The sequence below is a fragment of the Hippocampus zosterae genome, chromosome 9 (assembly GCF_025434085.1).
Source record: "Hippocampus zosterae strain Florida chromosome 9, ASM2543408v3, whole genome shotgun sequence".
Classification (NCBI taxonomy): domain Eukaryota; kingdom Metazoa; phylum Chordata; class Actinopteri; order Syngnathiformes; family Syngnathidae; genus Hippocampus; species Hippocampus zosterae.
In genome coordinates, this window is record NC_067459.1 from 23538193 (window position 1) to 23556056 (window position 17864).

The following is a 17864-nucleotide window of genomic DNA, read 5'->3' on the forward strand; positions in this document are numbered from 1 at the left end:
AAAATGATTAAAAATATTTTCAAATCAAATAGCATTATCTAAAATACTTATCTCAAAATTAAATGTAAATGACTCCTTCCATCATCCACCCTTCTAAGCACTCTCTTTTTTTGAAATGCGGTTTTGCAGTTACAAGACACGAACAATAGATGGGAGCAGAGTATCGTTCTGCACTCAAACTGCGAGTACATCTCAGCGAAGAAGAAGTACACGGCAAAAACATGGCGTCTGTTATGTTGAGAACTATAGTAATGATACACTAACGCGCATCCCAACGAGAAGAAGTTCACAACGGCGGTGTCGCGGTGCTACGCGGACGGCGGACGGATAGGGTGAGGACCGGGCCTGGACCGATGGAATACGGCGTGACGCGGAGGAGTGTATCCTCGGAGTCTCGCGGGGCTAGTGTTAGCGGGCAAGATGGCGAGTGTGCGAGCGCGCTCCTTCCTTCTTTCGGGGAGCCTCTTATCAAACGGATGGAGGCTCTTCCAGGCGGCCGCGGTGGCCCTGGAGCAGCGTTGCCCGTCCACGAGAGGCACATGCCAAAACAGCCCGACAAATTCCACATCCCCAAGAAGGAGAAGAAAGGTGGGTCAAGTAGCCGACCGAGACCGAGCAACTGACTAGTACTGTATTACAATTTTCCTTCAAATTGAAACGTTTTAAAAACCAAACACGTCGATGCTAGACAGCCAGCGTTGGAGCTTTTCCGCGTGACTTTAATCAACATTACTTTCATCCTTTGATAAATTGATAACTAATCTTAGTTGTCACAGTACCACCTACCGTAGAAATATATACTGAGCGCTCGAAGAACCACCATGATGACACAATGACCAAGTATTCATAAATATAATAATATTATTGCGACTCATTGCAACCTTATACGCGGTTTCAATATATAAATATAAAAATGTCAAACTCTTGAATATGCAGAACGAGTATGGCACTGTCATTCAGCAAAATTGTGTTCTATATTTCTCACTAAGAACTTTTCAAGTCTTCTCTTGAAAGTTGTTTTACAAATGTAAGTGATTCTAGTTCTTATGATTATTTGTGCAGCTCTGTTGAAGCATATCTCTGGTGAGTCACGAGAGTACGAGGGTGTGATGACCATCCTGACCGCTGGCCACGTCGATGCGACTTCGGTAGGCTGCTTCACTTACAGCTCTCCGAGACTGGTCCACAGTGAACAGCTGGAGAGGGAGGTGCGAGCCATCTTCTCGACGACATTACCTCCGTGACGGTCTATGATAGAAAAATAATGTGCCTTCCCATCTTTTTTTTTTTTAATGTGTGTGTGTCAGTTTGTGGAGAAGAGGAGGGAGATGAAGGCGGAGGGCCGAACAGACAAGGAGCTGGAGGAGAGTTACTGCTTCCTTTTGACCGAAGAAGGCAAAGTAAGCAGCGTGATAATGTTATGCAATATTTATACGGAATAGTCTTCATCTTATGCATTATTTTCAATTTTGTGTGTGTGTGTGTGTGTTGTAGGTGCAATGGCTGTGTGAGAAAGGCCTGATTGTGGGTCAAAACTGGCAGTCAGCGCTGGGAGACCCCAATAAAGGTGCGAGCCATGGATCAAATTTTCCTTTACGGTTTTGTGTGTGTGGTTCTCTCCTTCTGTCTCCAGTCTTTGACTGTCTCTTTCTCTCGGTGTCTGTCGCGCCTGTCTCTCTCCTTATCTCCCGCCGCAGGAGTGTATTTGTGCAGGTATTCCGATTTAATTCAGGTTCATCCCTTCCACCACGGCGCCTCCGGCGAGATCATTGTCTTCAAAGTCATGAAGGTGAGTCGTCCCGTGGGTCACCCGCGGACCGCGTTTTGCGACGCGGTCGCTGATCAGGGCGCATGCCTGCTTTAAGGGGAAAGTCAAGAGCATCTACGAGAACATCAAGAACGTGCTGGACCCCACGCCCCGCTTTGACAGCCACCTGTCCAAGAACTTCAGCAAAGTCACCTCCGTCAACTCCTACCGGGCCTTTGAGCACACCCAGGTAAACAAACGCAAAGTCTCGCCTGGTCATCATGTTTTTATTGGCTTTTGTGTAAGACATGCGCTCACGTTGCAGCATTACTTTTACGAATACGACTTTGATGAGCTGAAAGAGCGCCCCCGCCAGGTGTGCCCCTATGCTGTGGTGTCCTACCACTATAAAGGCAAAGACGCGCCACTTCCCAGCATGCCTTTGGCCCCTGTCAGGTAACAACAGTTCATTTTATTGATCCCCACAATTGAGTACTGCATAGTTCTCAGTCTTAGCACGCGTTTCACCAGTTATGTGTAAACATGAATAATGTGTTTAAAAACAATTCTCTGAAGTTACTGTAGTGTCTGTTCTATATCTGTTAGTTTCATGGAAATACGTTACCTAATTATAGTAAGTAGGAAAACAGGCATATGGTTGTCAAGCAGAGAAATGCATATGTCAAACAAATGCATAAGCAAGGAGAAAAATATATATTGATGATGCATGTTAGCTACTTCGTGATGGTCATCATTGGATTAGCGAAACGCATACCCGTAATGACTGTTGCTCGTTTTCAGTGATTTCATCGGGTTGCCAAGCCGACGAAGACGCAATTAAATCTAAAGACTCGCATACATTGAGTTGCCATGCCTACCGGGATATTGTTATATCTGAAACCCACATGCAATCACACAAAGGCCCGCTAGGGGCCTCTAATATATTTGAAAAATAAAGCTATTGTGATACCATTATAAATCGGAACCATGACATGAAGTTGCTTATAGATATCATTAAAATCTAGCCGACAAAGAAGGCCACAGCCAATTAGAATTACACAACGCATTATGATACTATTAGAATTGATAAATGATCGTAGAGACTAGCCAATGAAATGAGAGGGGTTGGCCCCTCATAACGCTATAAAACCCGTGTCTAGTCTCTGGAGATTTTCCGATGTGCACATCTGTACCTGTAGCCTGCACCTCGGCCTCTGGACTAAGTTTGTATTTAGTTTTTGACTGATCCCGGCCTCAAGCTCAAAGAAACATCTGGTATGTCCCCCGGTCTGCGGCTCAACGAAGGAACGTTTTAGTGTCGGCCCTCCTGATCCCTTAGCCGGGAGGAGGCGGGACGCCTCTGTGCGCCCCTGGTCTCGTGGCGTGGGTCTGGCTCTGGGCCGACACATCATTACTTCACAGGGACGTTTAAATGAAATGACCATGAATGAGTACAGATGTACATTTCTGCATTTGCATACGTACTGACAAGATGCTGTGTTTGTGGCGCAGGACGAACAGTTGGCCGGGGGAGGCCAGGAAAGGTGAGCGATCGCCCTCGTTTCATTTCATTGATCGAGGCGTTCATTGCAAGGTGGTCCGAAATGGTCGCACGGGTTTGGTCTCTTCTTCAGAGCCGGCGCACTTCACTGTGTGGAGCGGTGACCTGGTGCATGACGACAAGATCCTCTTCCCCATCTCCTTGCGCTCATCATGGCTGCCCTTCCTCCCACACAAAATGTGAGTGGTTGCCAGCGGCAACTTGATTGCGTCTGGCTGTTCGATCCACACAGGGGTGGAAAAAGTATGGGGCACCACATCCGGCAAACTTTTTCTCCGATCCGGCCCACTCATGTTACATGACCAAAAGTCCTGAAAAATTTCTCATTATCATCAACCATTGTGGTCAGTGCAATGATCAAATAAAACGGAGTAAACATATGTGTTTATTTATTTTTTATTTATCATTTATTATTTTATTTTTTTGTAAATCAAATAACTTGTTAAATACATATATCTATATATATATTGCGCGTCGTCCCGCACGCGGTCTGTCCTTCCGTCTGTCCCTTTTCAAAACGTACCTACTTCACCGTGCCGCCACTGCGCGCCGCCACTGCGCGCCGCCACTGCGCGCCGCCACTGCGCCGCTCAGGCAGTGGCTCACTACGATCGCGCGGGCATCTTAGCGAAAAAATGTTGTCTACCCACAAGCATTGCAATGAAATTGTTAGTTATTTAGTAGAGCTAAACATCTCTTTATTTTCGCGATAAGCAATGAAGATGAACAAAAAGTTGAACCAAGCAACAACACTTTTGTGGGCCGAAGGCCCACCTTACCAGCCTTCCGCAGGAACTAGCTGATGAGCCGCCCGGAGGGCGGCGAACCACCACCTTACCAGCCTTCCGCAGGAACTAGCTGATGAGCCGCCCAGAGGGCGGCGAACCAGCTAGTACTGTATATACAGTATAGTTGTCTTTTTATTGTAGCCTATGCAAAAAATTTCATTCTACTGATTTGTGATGTCGATTTTTATTCAATTGTTTGTTCAGCCCGCGTGGAGAGGATTGCCGTTGCAGTCGGGACTGATGTGGTTGCTCCACGATGTTGTGTGCGTCCATGTTTATGTTACAATCGTTCCTCCCGGTCTGCCTTTACTTCATTTCACACAAGAAGTCTATTTTTTTGTTTTCCCACTGGCACATGGTTGCACCTGATGGTTTTGCGTGCGTTCAGGTTTCATTGGCCGTAATAGTGCCGTTTTATTTGATGTTAAAACTCGGTTCACCTGACTTGATCACGAGCAAGCTAAAGACCAATCTGGTGTCCTTTTTTGTCACCTATCTCGTTTCCTCCAGACCCGACAGGCTGAAGCTGGGACGCTTGATGAGGCTGGACAAAGTGACCAAGCTGCTCCCACCTGAGCTCTTCTTCTACAACCTCTATGACAGCAGCAAGGAAGGTGACGCAGCGCGCAGGCATTGTCATTTCATTTCTGCCCGTTGTCTAGTAGATCACGTGATGTCATCGCCATTTGTGTGTAGTTGTGACACAGGGCCATCACTGCAGCCTGCTGGAGGTGGTGGACAGATGTCGCTCGATGAACAGCATCAGCAGGTTGCTGCAGGAGCTCGAGGACAAGAATGTGGTGGGTGGCAGCGTCTTTTTTTAAAGAAAAAGAAAACATTTTTCTTTAAAATTGTGTACATTCACTCTAATATGAGACACTTTGGTTTATGGAAAACACCTTAAATGTTAAGATGTGTTTTGGGAGGATTCAATATTTTATGTATTCAATGCATTTCAATTGGCGTCATTGCTATTCATGGGCCAACCTGGTCGCAGATAGCGGGGGGGTCCATTGTGTTAGAAAATAATCCAAAAGTAAAACAAATATTGGATATAAATGTGAGAATCTATAAACTAAATATTAGACCAAAAACCCAAATATATTATGCTAATTATAGTTAGTTTTTTTTTTAACCATTTATAGTTCTTGTGTAAAAACTCAGTGTTTATGCAATTCATGCAGGTTCTGGTAAGCGCATTGACCGAGCGAGGCTTCCTCTTCCTGCTATCCAGCGCTCAGATGGCCACACCGCCTGGTAGGAGGTCTGACAGTTGCATTAAATCATGCCACTTAGAATAATGCGGTGATAACTGTTCTGAATCTAATGTGTTCAGAGAGAGGGGAGAGTTGGAAGAGACGTCTCCAGGCCTTGTTCGTCTTCCCCGAGAGCAGAGATGTGGATAAATCGGGTGCGGAACGCACCACCACAACTATTTCTATTTCGAGTTAGGACCAGAGCCACCTGAACGAAATGAATACTAATGAAATAAAATGAAAATATTTACAATAAATATAATTCCTAAGTAGTAGGGAAGGAAAATAAGAAACTGTCCAATATATATTAAACACATATGAGTACAGTAGGGGGAATAATGTACAACACAGTTTTCAATGAATTGTGTAATAATGTATGTATTTATTTCTGGGAGTTTAGCATCCAGTTGTGCGTCGTCCGGCGGCGGCTTCGGCAACAGCCCGATATCAGGACTGAAGCACTTTATCCCTGCACTTCATCACGCCCTCATCAGGAGCCACGCCAATCCCTCCTCGGAGCTCTCCACCGGCGTAGAGCTGCAAGCACAAGAGTACTTGGTCGGCCAGAAGGACGGCAAGGTGCTCCATAACCACCTCGCTAACGCAGATACTCCCTTTACTTGTAATTTTTGAACCCCCTCGGAATCCTACCGCCATTGTAAGCGCAAGTACAGCGGTACCTTGACTTACAAGTTTAATTCAAATTCTCAAATTAGTTTTCCCCATTGAAATAAATTGAAATGCCATTAATCCCTTCCAGCCCCAAAAAGTCTGTTCGTTTTCCATGAGGATGTGGGTTCGATTCCAGCTCCGGCCTCCCTGTGTGGAGTTTGCATGTTCTCCCCGGGCCTGCGTGGGTTTTCTCCGGGTGTCCGGGTTTCCTCCCACATTCCAAAAACATGCGTGGCAGGCTGATTGGATGCTCTAAATTGTCCCAAGGTGTGAGTGTGAGCGTGGATGGTTGTTCGTCTCTGTATGTCCTGCAATTGGCTGGCAACCGATTCAGGGTGTCCCCCGCCTACTGCCCGGAGACAACTGGGATAGGCTCCAGCACCCCCCGCGACCCTAGTGAGGATCAAGCGGCTCGGAAGATGAATGAATGAATGTATATCGTCCTAAAAAGTTTGTCATCGGGACAGGTCTAAAAGTAAGTGGGAGCACTCAAACAGCAAGCTACCAGTATGTTTGTTGAATTGGCGTGCCGCTCTCCATATTCATATAAGTATGTACGAGTTTTTTTTCAAAACCATACAACATAATCCTTTTCAAACGATTTTGTGAACCCCACTGTCCGAGCCACTCTAACACCCCCTGAAACCTCCAGGTCCGAACATACGAAATGCCCGAATACGACGCCAAAGCCGGCGAGACGGCCACTGCGTATCCGGCATCCAAACGCCACCGGCTGAACATGGACGGCTTTCTGCGCATGTATCTTCACAATCCGGCTCGCTACCAGCTGGCGGTGTCTCACGCCACTAAGATGGTGGAACTGCACTGTACACGCTTGGAGCCTCCGGCGGTTAAGCCCAGGAAGGGGCGAGAGGGCGCCGGCAGCAACGCCAACAAGGTAACCATATGCATTTAGCTACCAAGCACGTGTTCGTTCCGCTCATTGCACAACTGCACATCAACGATGAAAGCCATTTTTGGAATAATATTCAACAATATTATAAATATAGTGCAAAGAAAATGCAGATAATAACCATTAAAAAATCTACTTTTTAAAAATTTTATATTATTTTTTTTAATTGGGATGGGAAAGTGAGCCATCAATTTGAGGGAGCCATTTATTTACCTCAGGCGCAAGCCTTACCCGGCGACTAATTTGTGCGGCGGTTTGTTCAGCTGCTGGAACTAACGGACTTGGTGATGACCTGCAAGAGGAAGGCCGAGAATGAGGTTAAGAGAGAGGAGGTGCGAGAAGACACCAAAACACCGGCATCGGAGCGAAGGATGGAGCAGAGGGCAGCCCAGCTGGCACTCAAGTACTTGAAGTCCTTATACCAGCCATCCCAATTGGACAAGAGTGCAGGTGAGGGCACGCCATATGTTTCAACTTGAATCGAAACGTTGTGTGCGCCTATTTTGTGAGGTCTCATCTTTTGTGTGTGTGCATGCGTGGTTGCATTTGCCTATCATTGGAAGGTGGGCAAGCCCCGGCCCTCCCCGGCTCTCTCGCCTTTCTCATTCAGTCAGTGGGTCTGATGGGTGTGGACGTGCAGGACGACGGCTCGGAGCTCGCCGGCAAACTTCGCAAACTGCTAACAGGCGAGTGCAAGCCTTGGTATATTGAAGAATGAAGACTGATTAACTTCTTGTTACACTTATATTACTGGCTGCACGCTCAAATGAACCTAATACAAATGAAAAGGATATTTGAAATAAAATGAAAATAAATTAGAAAAATAGTCAAATAAGTAGATGTTTTTTCCCCCACAAAATATTGAAATGAATAACAAATTCATTCGTAACAAAAACATCTAATAAAGTAAGTGTTAAATTACAATTAAAAATTTTCAAATGAATTCCAAATAAAATGGATGAAAAAAATAGAATATGAAACAAAACAAAACCTTACATGATAAGAAGTTTAAACAGTAGTTTGATTTGAATAAATAAGAATACGGCAATCAAATGCAAAGAATTATTCTATAATAGATAAAATGTATACAGATATAAAGGTAGAGTAAAAACAATAACATGTAAAAAAAAATGTCTATGATTAAAGATAATAAGTTATAGTAGATAATTGAAAGTACCTATGAGGTAATGGACTAACAAGCAATGTGTTCCTAATGTTGTTTCTTATTATGTATCTAAAGCAGGCATGTCCAAAGTCCGGCCCGCGGGCCAAATCCGGCCCGCGGTCGAATTTCATCCGGCCCTCGGCCCCCGTCATAAAATCAGTGCCGTCTGGCCCGCAGGTTGGGCGCAATGGAACACGTGTTGCATTGACTGAGGTCTCGTAGACTGGTGAGTGATGTTTCATAGAGTACTGCTTCCCTCTAGTGGCTAAATGAGTAATAGCATTCACTAAATGAGTAATAGCATTTAGACACTAGAGGGCATCACTCACGAGTTAACAAGACATCACTCCGTGTTTATATTGACTGATATAATAATAATAAAACATTTTATTTATAAGATTTCAAATGATCCTTGCAGTTGTGGATACGTGTATTGCTTGTTTATTTCCCCGTTATTCGAGTCAAAGGTTTTGTGACTATTGAAAAGTCATGGTGATACATTTTATGTTTCTAATCAATCAATTTGCACTCAGGAGACTTCTGTTTAAGAAAAAGTCAAGTGAATAAGCAGTTGCATGTGATATACCTGTTTCAAATGAACCAAAAGAAATTCTTAAGATTGTTGAAATTCAAATAAAAATGGAAATGTGAAACAGACTGGCTTACTAAAATTTGTTGAACAATATTGTTGTTCAATGTAAAGAATGTCAGCCAAGGTCGGCCCCCCGACATTTTACCACATAAAATCTGGCCCCCTTGGCAAAAAGTTTGGACACCCCTGATCTAAAGTAAGGGAGAAGAAATACATCAAACTAAATCCGATAAATAAAGTAAACGCTTAAACTGATTTCCTATAGGAAAAAATGGTTGTCTGTTAAGTCACTCTCCATCTTGGACGGAACATTTGACTTTGGGGTTCCCGCGTACGATTTCTGCATTAATGGCTCCACTCCCATTGACTCGGAACGTAGCTTGAACGCCGCCTGCGTTGAAGCCCTCTAACGCTGCTCCAAACAACGCAAGTTAATGTGTGTCTTCCGCCAGGTCTCAAGCAGACGGCCAGAAACGCGCCGCTGAGAATCCACAGCGGCAAATCTTCCGCGGAGGGCCAGGCCGAGTTGTCCCCGTTTGACCGGCTAGCTGCCAAAATGGGCCTGCCCGCCAACCGTGACATCGACCTGAGGAAGCAGGACGACCTGGAGGTGGATTCGAGGCCCTCTTGGATGATTCTGTGCGCTCTCCTGGAGACTCCCGTTAAATCTTGTGCATGTGCAGGAGCAGATGACGGGCAGCGTGAGTAGTCTGGAGGGATTCAGTCTCAGCGGAGAGAGTTACCTGCGAGGAGGAGTAGGAAGCGTGGGGAGGAGAGCGTATGACGAGGACATCCCGTGGAGACTCATCCCCATAACAGGTGAATGTTTTTTTGCTGCGCTCAATCAAAACAACCCTGTGTTATGATGAGGCATATTTGTCCCTGCGTTTGTGGAATCACATGACATCACGATTAATCTAACATAACTTCTGGTCTCAAAAACGCGGTAAGAATAAAGTGAAAGTACAACAATAGAGTCCAAATAATTAAAAGAATGTACCGGTAAATAATGTCGAGAGGGCCATTTTTTTTCTAGGTTGTAGGCATAATTGTAAATATAGTTACTGAGGATTTTTCCTCTGTCCTAAAATACTAATAGGCAAACTGTTGTAAAACGCTCAGATGTTCTGCTTGTAATTCATATTTGTTGTAGTCAGCATTAAGGAAGCACAAATTATGCTATTTTAGTCATTGTGTGTGTGTGTTTTTTAAAAAATATATATAGTTTTGAGAATTTTATTCTTATATTGGAGTCAGAATCACTCTCAAAATAGCCAAACTGGTTGGGCCCTAGTTGACTCCATTGATGTGTCAAGAGTGGAGACAAAATAAATGTTTTCCTTGTTGGAGGTCTGTGGGCTCACCGAGAGTGTTGACTGAAATCAAATATGTGCAGGTCTGTCTTCCGAGAAGTACACGCAGAGGGAACGCAACCTCCCCCAGGACCCCCGCCTCCATTTCGTCATGGCACCCGCAGCAGACCAGCCGCCCTCGCTCCGCTCGGTCACGTCCCCCAAGGCCAGCCCGCCCCCGAGCCCCTCACCTAGCCCCGCCCCCGCCCTCTCTCCCGAGCCCAGCCCCCCTGCCTCACCTGCTCGGTGCCCTTCCCCCGAGCTCAGCCCTGCGCCCTGTTCCGAGCCCCGTCGTCAAGCGCCTCTGGAAGCCCGCCGCCCCCCTTCTCCCACCGGGTACCTGTCCCCTCCATCCGCAGCCCCCCATTCTCAGTCGTCGCCGTCTCAAGAGCAAAGAAACCATGTGGACCGCCAGCAGCAGGTTGCGCCCCACTCCTCCGTGGAGTGTGCAGGTTTGTTTCCTCATCTGTTCACTTTTCTACCATTTTATTTTCTCCAGCCTCCACTTTGATGCAGCCCTGGCTGACCCAATTAGTGAAAAAAAATCATCAACAAATGAATCGGTTCTTGAAATAATTGTTAGTGAGCAGCTCTGAAATTTTAAAATGCGAAAGTAATCCACATGATCGCGAGGTGTTTCACACACGGATGATCGGGATCAGCGTAAAACTCTGATGGGTACACGCCTACTCATTACCACCCCGCTGTTTTCGTGTTGCTGTCTCTCATTGCAGCTGATGCGTTGAGAGAACCCTCTTGTGAGCCGTTTGCACCAAGCAGCATGACTGCAGAACGCGTCGCTGAAGGCGGAGACCATCCGGACTCCTCCGCGTTTGCTTTGGCGAGCACCGCGCCATCCAGCCTGCAGCAAAGACGAGAAATGGAGGAAGAAGTGATGGAGGTGGTCGACTTGACTGTGTCTTCGGAAGAGGAGGAGTGTGCCGTGCTTTCAGTCTCTTTGCCGCCGCCCAATCCCCTCCGAGGCATTGACGACATCCTGGACAAACACCTGGGCCACTTCTCGGCCGACTTGCATCACCTCTTGCAGGAGGAGAGCATTAACTGCAGATTCCCCGAAGCGCGCCCTCACTATGCCCCCGAGCCGCTGAGCGCCGCCCCCCCGGTGGTGATGCCCTTTTCCCAGTATGTGTCTCTGTACCACCCGTGTCCGCCGGTTCAGGGCTATGTGAGCTCGCTCCAGGATGGCATTAGCACTATGTTGCGGGACTATGACGACCCCCGGCTGAGAAACGAGCTCGAGTTAGTGCTCGCCAATTCCGTCAGTGCCTTCGTGTCTAGCATCAGGGCAGGAACAGATGAGCCAGGGAGCGAAAACGCAGCAAGCCAATTAACTGCGACTGGCGGGCAGTTATCGGACCCGCCGCCTCACAGTGCGCCTCGACCCGTGTCTGTCGGCCCACGCGCTAACCACGAGACCTCCCCCGCTCAGTCCACGCAGCCCAACAGCATCTCCGCGTCCAGCGTGCCGACAGAAGCGCCGGAGTCTGGCTCAGAATCCGGTTCGGACCCCCTCACCATCCCGCCGGCGGAGACGCTCAGCAGCGTCATCAGGCAACTGAAGCCCGAGGTGCTCAGCAACCTGTACGACATCATCAAGGATGTCCAGAAGAGCCCCATGGTGCAGTTCTACGTGCATGCTTTCCAGCTGGACGACCAGCTGGTCAGGAACGTCAAGGTAACGCCGCCGTCGTTATGGTGTAAGGACAGAACCAGGCCCATTGCAGTAATCTGGCCATTTCTCGGTGGACTAGCCTGTCAAAAACTGTACTACTATCACACAGAAGTAAGCCATTATATACCGCACTAACTGCACTTTTATGACTATTATTCGTATGAGTTTGCTTGTCTTGCGAATTTTTTTTTTAAAAGCATTTTTGTCTGTTTTCTTTTTAGTAAAGTGCGTTTCTCAAATCAAGTTCTCTCCTACCGTCAACTGTGTAGTGTGTGATTTTTAATACTAAAACATCTCAACAATAAATACTGTAATACAGTATCTTCCGAGCCGCTTGATCCTCACTAGGGTCGCTGGGGGTGCTGGAGCCTATCCCAGCTGTCTTCGGGCAGTAGGCGGGGGACACCCTGAATCGGTTGCCAGCCAATCACAGGGCACACAGAGACGAACAACCATCCACGCTCACACTCACACCTAGGGACAATTTAGAGTGTTCAATCAGCCTGCCACGCATGTTTTTGGAATGTGGGAGGAAACCGGAGCAACCGGAGAAAACCCACGCAGGCCCGGGGAGAACATGCAAACCCCACACAGGGAGGCCGGAGCTGGAATCGAACCCGGTACCTCTGCACTGCGAAGCCGACGTGCTAACCACTGGACTACCGGGCCGCCCACTGTAATACAGTATGGTGATGAAATCAAAGTAGCTTTGAAATGACAATGAGGTGGTACGGTTGTCAAGTTCATAGACGTCGTTATCAAAATGTCGGCCATCTGAGATTCTTCTACGTGCTTCTTTTCCACACTGTGTGGAATGTTATCAAGACACTTAATATATTCCTGTGTATGGGTGTGTTGTTGTAGGAGTACCTCACCCAGCAAGGTCTCACAGAGCAGGATCCCGTTTCGTTCTTGAAACAAGAAGTCTCAGATCGCAAACTTCTGGTCATCATCAAGAACAAAGACATAGCGGAGCACATTCACGAGGTGATCAAAACGGCACATTTGCGAGTTGATGCCGCCACTAAGCTGAGGCCTTTGTTGTTTGTTGTTGCGCACGATGGACACGCTTAGCATATTTCTTGTTGCTGTGTGGAACGGGCTTCATTATTTTTTTTTTTTTAAGTTGAATAACCACTTGAAAGAAGCTGATTAACTCTTAAATGCCATTAGAGGCAAAACGTCCAATTTCTTTTTGTGTGACTGCTAAAATACCCCCACCCAACTCCCCTACATTTGTGGACTTGTTGCTTTCAGATTCCCGGTTTGGTTTCACTGAAGCAGCACCAGTCGGTGATCTTTCTGGGCATCGACACGGTGGACGACTTCAAGACCCCCGGGTACAAGCAGCTGTTTGTGTGTGGCGGCTGCATCTTGTCCGAAGACCTCGTCCTCAATCCCGACTTGGTCACTCCTGGTAGGATGCGCCGTTGTGGGAAGGACGGACGCTGTCTCCTCGCCACGGCTCGGCTGGTGACCGGTTTGTCATTGCAGAACAACTGGAAGGCCTCATGGAGCTTTTGGAGCAGCGCAACTCTCCGGAAAATGTTTGGAGGTGGAAGATTCACAGCAAACCCCTCAAGAAGCTGAAAGAGCAAGCCAGGTAAGAATTCTACTCCGGCTGTTGTGGCATAAAAGTTTTTTTTGCTCCCCTTGGATTCCGCTTTGATAACATTGGTGTCCCCGTTGTGAAGAGTGCTGGACTCCCAAGATGACACAAATTTGTGCTTGTGTGACCGCAAGTAATGTGACGAGTCGCTTTTTCGGTGTTGTTGGCGGTCAGGTTCCGGAGAGATGCCGCCGGGCTGCTGGACGTCATCCTCAAGCACCACCAGCAGAAGATCGTGGAGGTCCTGCCGCAGCATCACTGTGACAACAGCAAACAGCCGTCGCCTGACCTCCACTGTCTCATCCAACATCAGGCCCACAACACCCGCTTCAGACACACCGTTTTCCTCAGAGGTAGCTTCCAATTTTTAGGAGCGCAGAATTTTTTCTTCGGCACGTCTTTGAGAACAGCAAATAATGTGCAAATAATGCAATTGGGCCTGGTGATGGAGAAAGACAAACTGAATATTATCATGATTTAAAGTTTCATTTCAGCATATGCTTGGCCTCGAGCGGTGTGTTCTCACGGCTTGCACACACTGGAGCACACAGGAAGAAGTGCAACTTTTTCATTAACTGATAATGTCGGCAGGAAGGTTCAACTTTGAGAGGGCAACATGATAAGATATCTTTGGTTTGTTACAGTGTCTCAGTTCATGTGAAAAATACCCATTGAAGTAACAAGGTATCCATTCTTTGTACCGAGAGATGTTTTGGCCTCAGAGGGGCATATCGATGGGCTGGATTGAGAGGTGTGACGTGTAGAAGGGAGTGTTTTTCTGATATATCTCTTGTAATTTGCATACACAATCAATAAAAAGGGCCGGCAGAGATTGCAGGAAATCTGAAACTTCACCTCAAAGCTCAATTTCCCAAATTAAATTGGGAGGGGAGTGTACTTATTGAATAGTTCATTATCATTTCTCTCTCTCTCTCTCTCTCGCTCACTTTTTTTTCTGTCTTCAGTGCATATCTTGGACTTCATGCGGTTCTCCAAGAGCGGCATCATCACGGCCGCCGTGGACGAGATGTTGAATAATTTCGATGCACTGCTCGGCCACCGCGACGACAGCAACAAGCAGAGCATCGTGAAGGACCTGCACACGGCCAAAGGTGCGTCCGGCACATTCATGGTTGTGCGGCAGTAGAGGTTACAGTAAAAAAAAAAAAAACGGATGCAAAATGTGAAAATGCACCTCAAAATTACAAAAGCATATCAGGGCCATGCGCGGATAATAAAAAAAGTTCAGTATCAAAATATTTCAACATGAAAACGTTGACACATGACCAACGAGACCAAAAATACAAAACTCGTGTCGGAACGTTAAAACGCAAATTGAAATGTGAAGATTTTCTGTATCACGTCAGAATGTGAAAATCGCATCATGTGAAACTTGGTGCGTGACAAAATGAAAATTATCTTCGAATTTGAAACTTTTTATAACGTGAGAAGGATCATGCCGTGATGTGAAATTTACGCCGTTTAAACATCAAACTTACATCATAACATGAAACTCATCATTTTATTTTTTGGAATCTTTTGTTTGAAATTCAAACTGCCCAACATTGCAGGTTCCATCATGTTTTCAGACATACCTACAATGCATTTCCTCCATCTTTAGGAGTCGCGGGGAAGCTGAGCGGCGAAGACAACATGAACGGCGGCACCGTGGAGCAGCAGTCTCCTCAGACCGTCCCGAGCCTCGCTTACGCCTCGGAGCAGCAAAATCCGCAGACCACCCTCGGGGAAAATGACGCTCACATATTGCACATGGCCATCACGCATCTACGAGCGCAGAGGAACCAACAACAGGCTTCTGACACTGAAAACAAAGTCTCGTCGGCTGGAGCAACAGTACCGCCGGCCAATGAGAACACACTTGTAGACTCTACCAATGACAGGCGAGAGGAGGTGGAGCCTTCAAGTTCAAAAAAAGAAGCAGACAGCATCTCCTCTCCAATTGCCTGCCCTCTGGAGGGCGAGGCAAGCAGGTCAGTCGTATGCCCCTTTTCCAAATGTGCTTGGAGCCAAAATGTCAGATTTACTGTGTCTTATCAGAGAGGGCTTCTTGAGACTTTTTTTTGTGCGTCTACTTGGTAGAGACATCTCTACCAAATTTCACGCTGCTCGCTCAGACCGATTTTGAGGGCTGAATTATCAAAAGATTTGAAGGACCATCAAAAGTGGCCAAATTGAACTAGAAATGGCTGACTCAAACCCAAATGGCAGACTTCCTGTCTTTTCAGACATGGCTTCTTGAGACTTTTTGTGGGTCTTTTCATGATAGACTTGTCTACCAAATTTCATGGTGCTCAGTCAAACTGACTTCAGGGGCTAAATTTTCAATCCATTCAAAGGACTCCTGGAAATCACTAAAATGACCCAGGCCCGAAATTACTACTTATCTAATTTCCCGCAAGTCTTCTTGATACTTTTTGGTGGGTCTACTAATGATAGACATGCATACAAAAAGCTACATGTTGCTGAGTGAAATTGGCTTCAGGGGGTGAATACACCCCCCACGAAATCCCTTGGTTTATGAAGGACCCTTAGAAATGCTCCTAAAACGGCGACTCCAAAACAAAATGGTCAATGTCTTTTCAAGCATGGCACTTCAAGACTTTTTTGTGAGTCCACTTGGCCATTTTGAGGTAAATTTGGCTCAGAGGGGATGGAGCCTTTTCTGTTGCTGGTCCCTCTCTCTGGAATGACCTCCCACTGAACATTCGGCAAGCCTCCTTGCTGCCCATCTTCAAAGCCCTCCTCAAAACTCACTTGTATTCTTTGGCATTCGACTCCGCATGACTTGGATTTGTTCTTGTTTTTACTGTTTGGTGCTTTCTACCCCCTTTTTTACCGATTTGTCTTACTGTTTATTGTGCATGTTAAATTGCTCCATGTACAGCACTTTGTATGTAGCGATGGCTGTTTGAAAGTGCTCTATAAATACTGTTGACTTGACTTGATTTCAGAGGGTCAAGGGTGACCTAATAACATGAAATTTGGGTAGACGCATCTATCAGGAGTTGACCCACAAAAAGTCTCTCAAACCACACCCAAACCAATGCAGGAAGTCTGCCATTCTGGCTCAAATCCAGTGTTTTCAAGGCTTCTACAACAAGTAAGTCCTCCTCCCAAATTTTGGTTTGAATGGCATCTCATCCCTCCTTCAGATGCACGAAGTCTAATAAGAACCAGTCACCAAAGCGAGACGTGGACTTGCGCCCCCACCAGAGTCCGTCCCGTGCCCCTTCCAATTTCGTCCAACAACACCAACGATGGAGGGGCGCCAGCCACTACCAGAATCATCAGTACCAAAACCATCAGTATCAGAACCACCGGTACCCGAATCAGCAGCACCCTCAACACTACAATTTTTATTCAGACCCAAGCAGGAACCCCGTGTGGGGCTTTCCGAGACAACAGGTGGGACAACGCTTTGCAGGGGGGTACGACGGTTATTGGAACTGGCCGCGAGGAGGAGAGCGAGGGCGTTTTAATGGCATGTAGAACCCCTGTTACCGAGCTACCTATATGTCATCACCTTGGCAATTAACAATCTCGACAGGTGTTGACCTGTTCAGACTGTAGAGGGCGCTGTTGCGAGGAGAGGCCCGGTGCGCAAGTGGATCTTAAAATTATTCTTTTTACCCGAAAGTCACTGGTTTTCATCACAACGCGTCGGCGGCTCTGACACGTTGAATTCCGCAGGCTCTTTGTGAATTTTCTTTCCATACATTGTTTAAAAAAAAAGGTTGTCGTCATTTCTTCTTCTAGGATGATGCTAATGCAGAGATGTTCACGGAGAAAAAAAACTACAGATGAAACGTTTTGAATGGACCTTCACAAGGACTGTAAATTGTATGTTTAAAAAATGTTTTTGTCCCTAAGAGTTTTTTTTGAAAGGTGATTTTAACTTGTTTGTTTTTTTTTACTACTGTTCATCAGTTTTTGTTGTTTTTTTAAAATCAATTATTAAAACTTTAGTAAACAAAAGCTGCACTGTGAAATTTGACATTTGGCTCAGATTTGAATTTTTAGTGTCATTTTTGACATTTCCAAATGTCAGCGATTTTGTCTGATTGCTACAAAAACTGAAGCATGTATTTTTGGCAGATTAAAAAAAAAAATCCAGAAATGTTTTACCAAATTCAGCACCTGAAGCTATTTAACTTAGCAACATTACAATTATTTAGACAAAAAAAAAAATCAATATGCCATGCCTGGAAAAAAAAACATGAACGCTGCCGTTCTTGCATCCTGCCATGATCCATCTGGCCTTAAAGCAGATATTTCATGCCCGAAAACATACAGGAAGGCTTTTTGGAGCCCCCAAATTGAAACATGAGCCGCTGAAGCCAGTTTCACTTGGCAGCGTGACATTTAGTCGACATCCAGCTCTGGAATGAGTACAGTGTGTGATGTACAAGACAACAGAAATATCAACTCCACGACTCACCGTAAAGTGAGCAAAGTACAACACACAAGAGTAAAAATTGGCAACTTGCACTAAAAT

General features: G+C 46.2%; 1 protein-coding gene across 2 annotated transcripts; it reads left to right on the forward strand.

Moving 5' to 3' along the window:
- Window positions 1-190: 190 nt before the first annotated feature.
- On the forward strand, window positions 191-17274 carry LOC127608138 (protein TASOR-like). Of its 2 annotated transcripts, XM_052077051.1 has the most exons (28): window positions 191-588; window positions 1063-1208; window positions 1308-1400; window positions 1495-1567; window positions 1698-1789; window positions 1866-1997; window positions 2073-2203; window positions 3260-3291; window positions 3382-3487; window positions 4607-4710; window positions 4793-4896; window positions 5281-5353; window positions 5433-5507; window positions 5753-5931; window positions 6677-6922; window positions 7201-7387; window positions 7501-7623; window positions 9147-9304; window positions 9378-9513; window positions 10091-10498; window positions 10781-11742; window positions 12604-12726; window positions 12997-13156; window positions 13234-13342; window positions 13523-13701; window positions 14314-14460; window positions 14970-15339; window positions 16522-17273. In XM_052077051.1, the coding sequence occupies exons 1-28, from the start codon at window positions 354-356 to the stop codon at window positions 16856-16858; spliced, it is 5220 nt and encodes a 1739-aa protein (XP_051933011.1). In that variant the 5' UTR covers window positions 191-353; the 3' UTR covers window positions 16859-17273. The 2 variants fall into 2 exon arrangements, with proteins under 2 accessions (XP_051933011.1, XP_051933012.1); XM_052077052.1 differs by lacking the exons at window positions 191-588; window positions 1063-1208; window positions 1308-1400; ... (4 more) ...; window positions 3260-3291; window positions 3382-3487 and adding an exon at window positions 4314-4359 and having other exon boundaries at window positions 16522-17274.
- The last annotated feature ends 590 nt before the right edge of the window (window positions 17275-17864 follow it).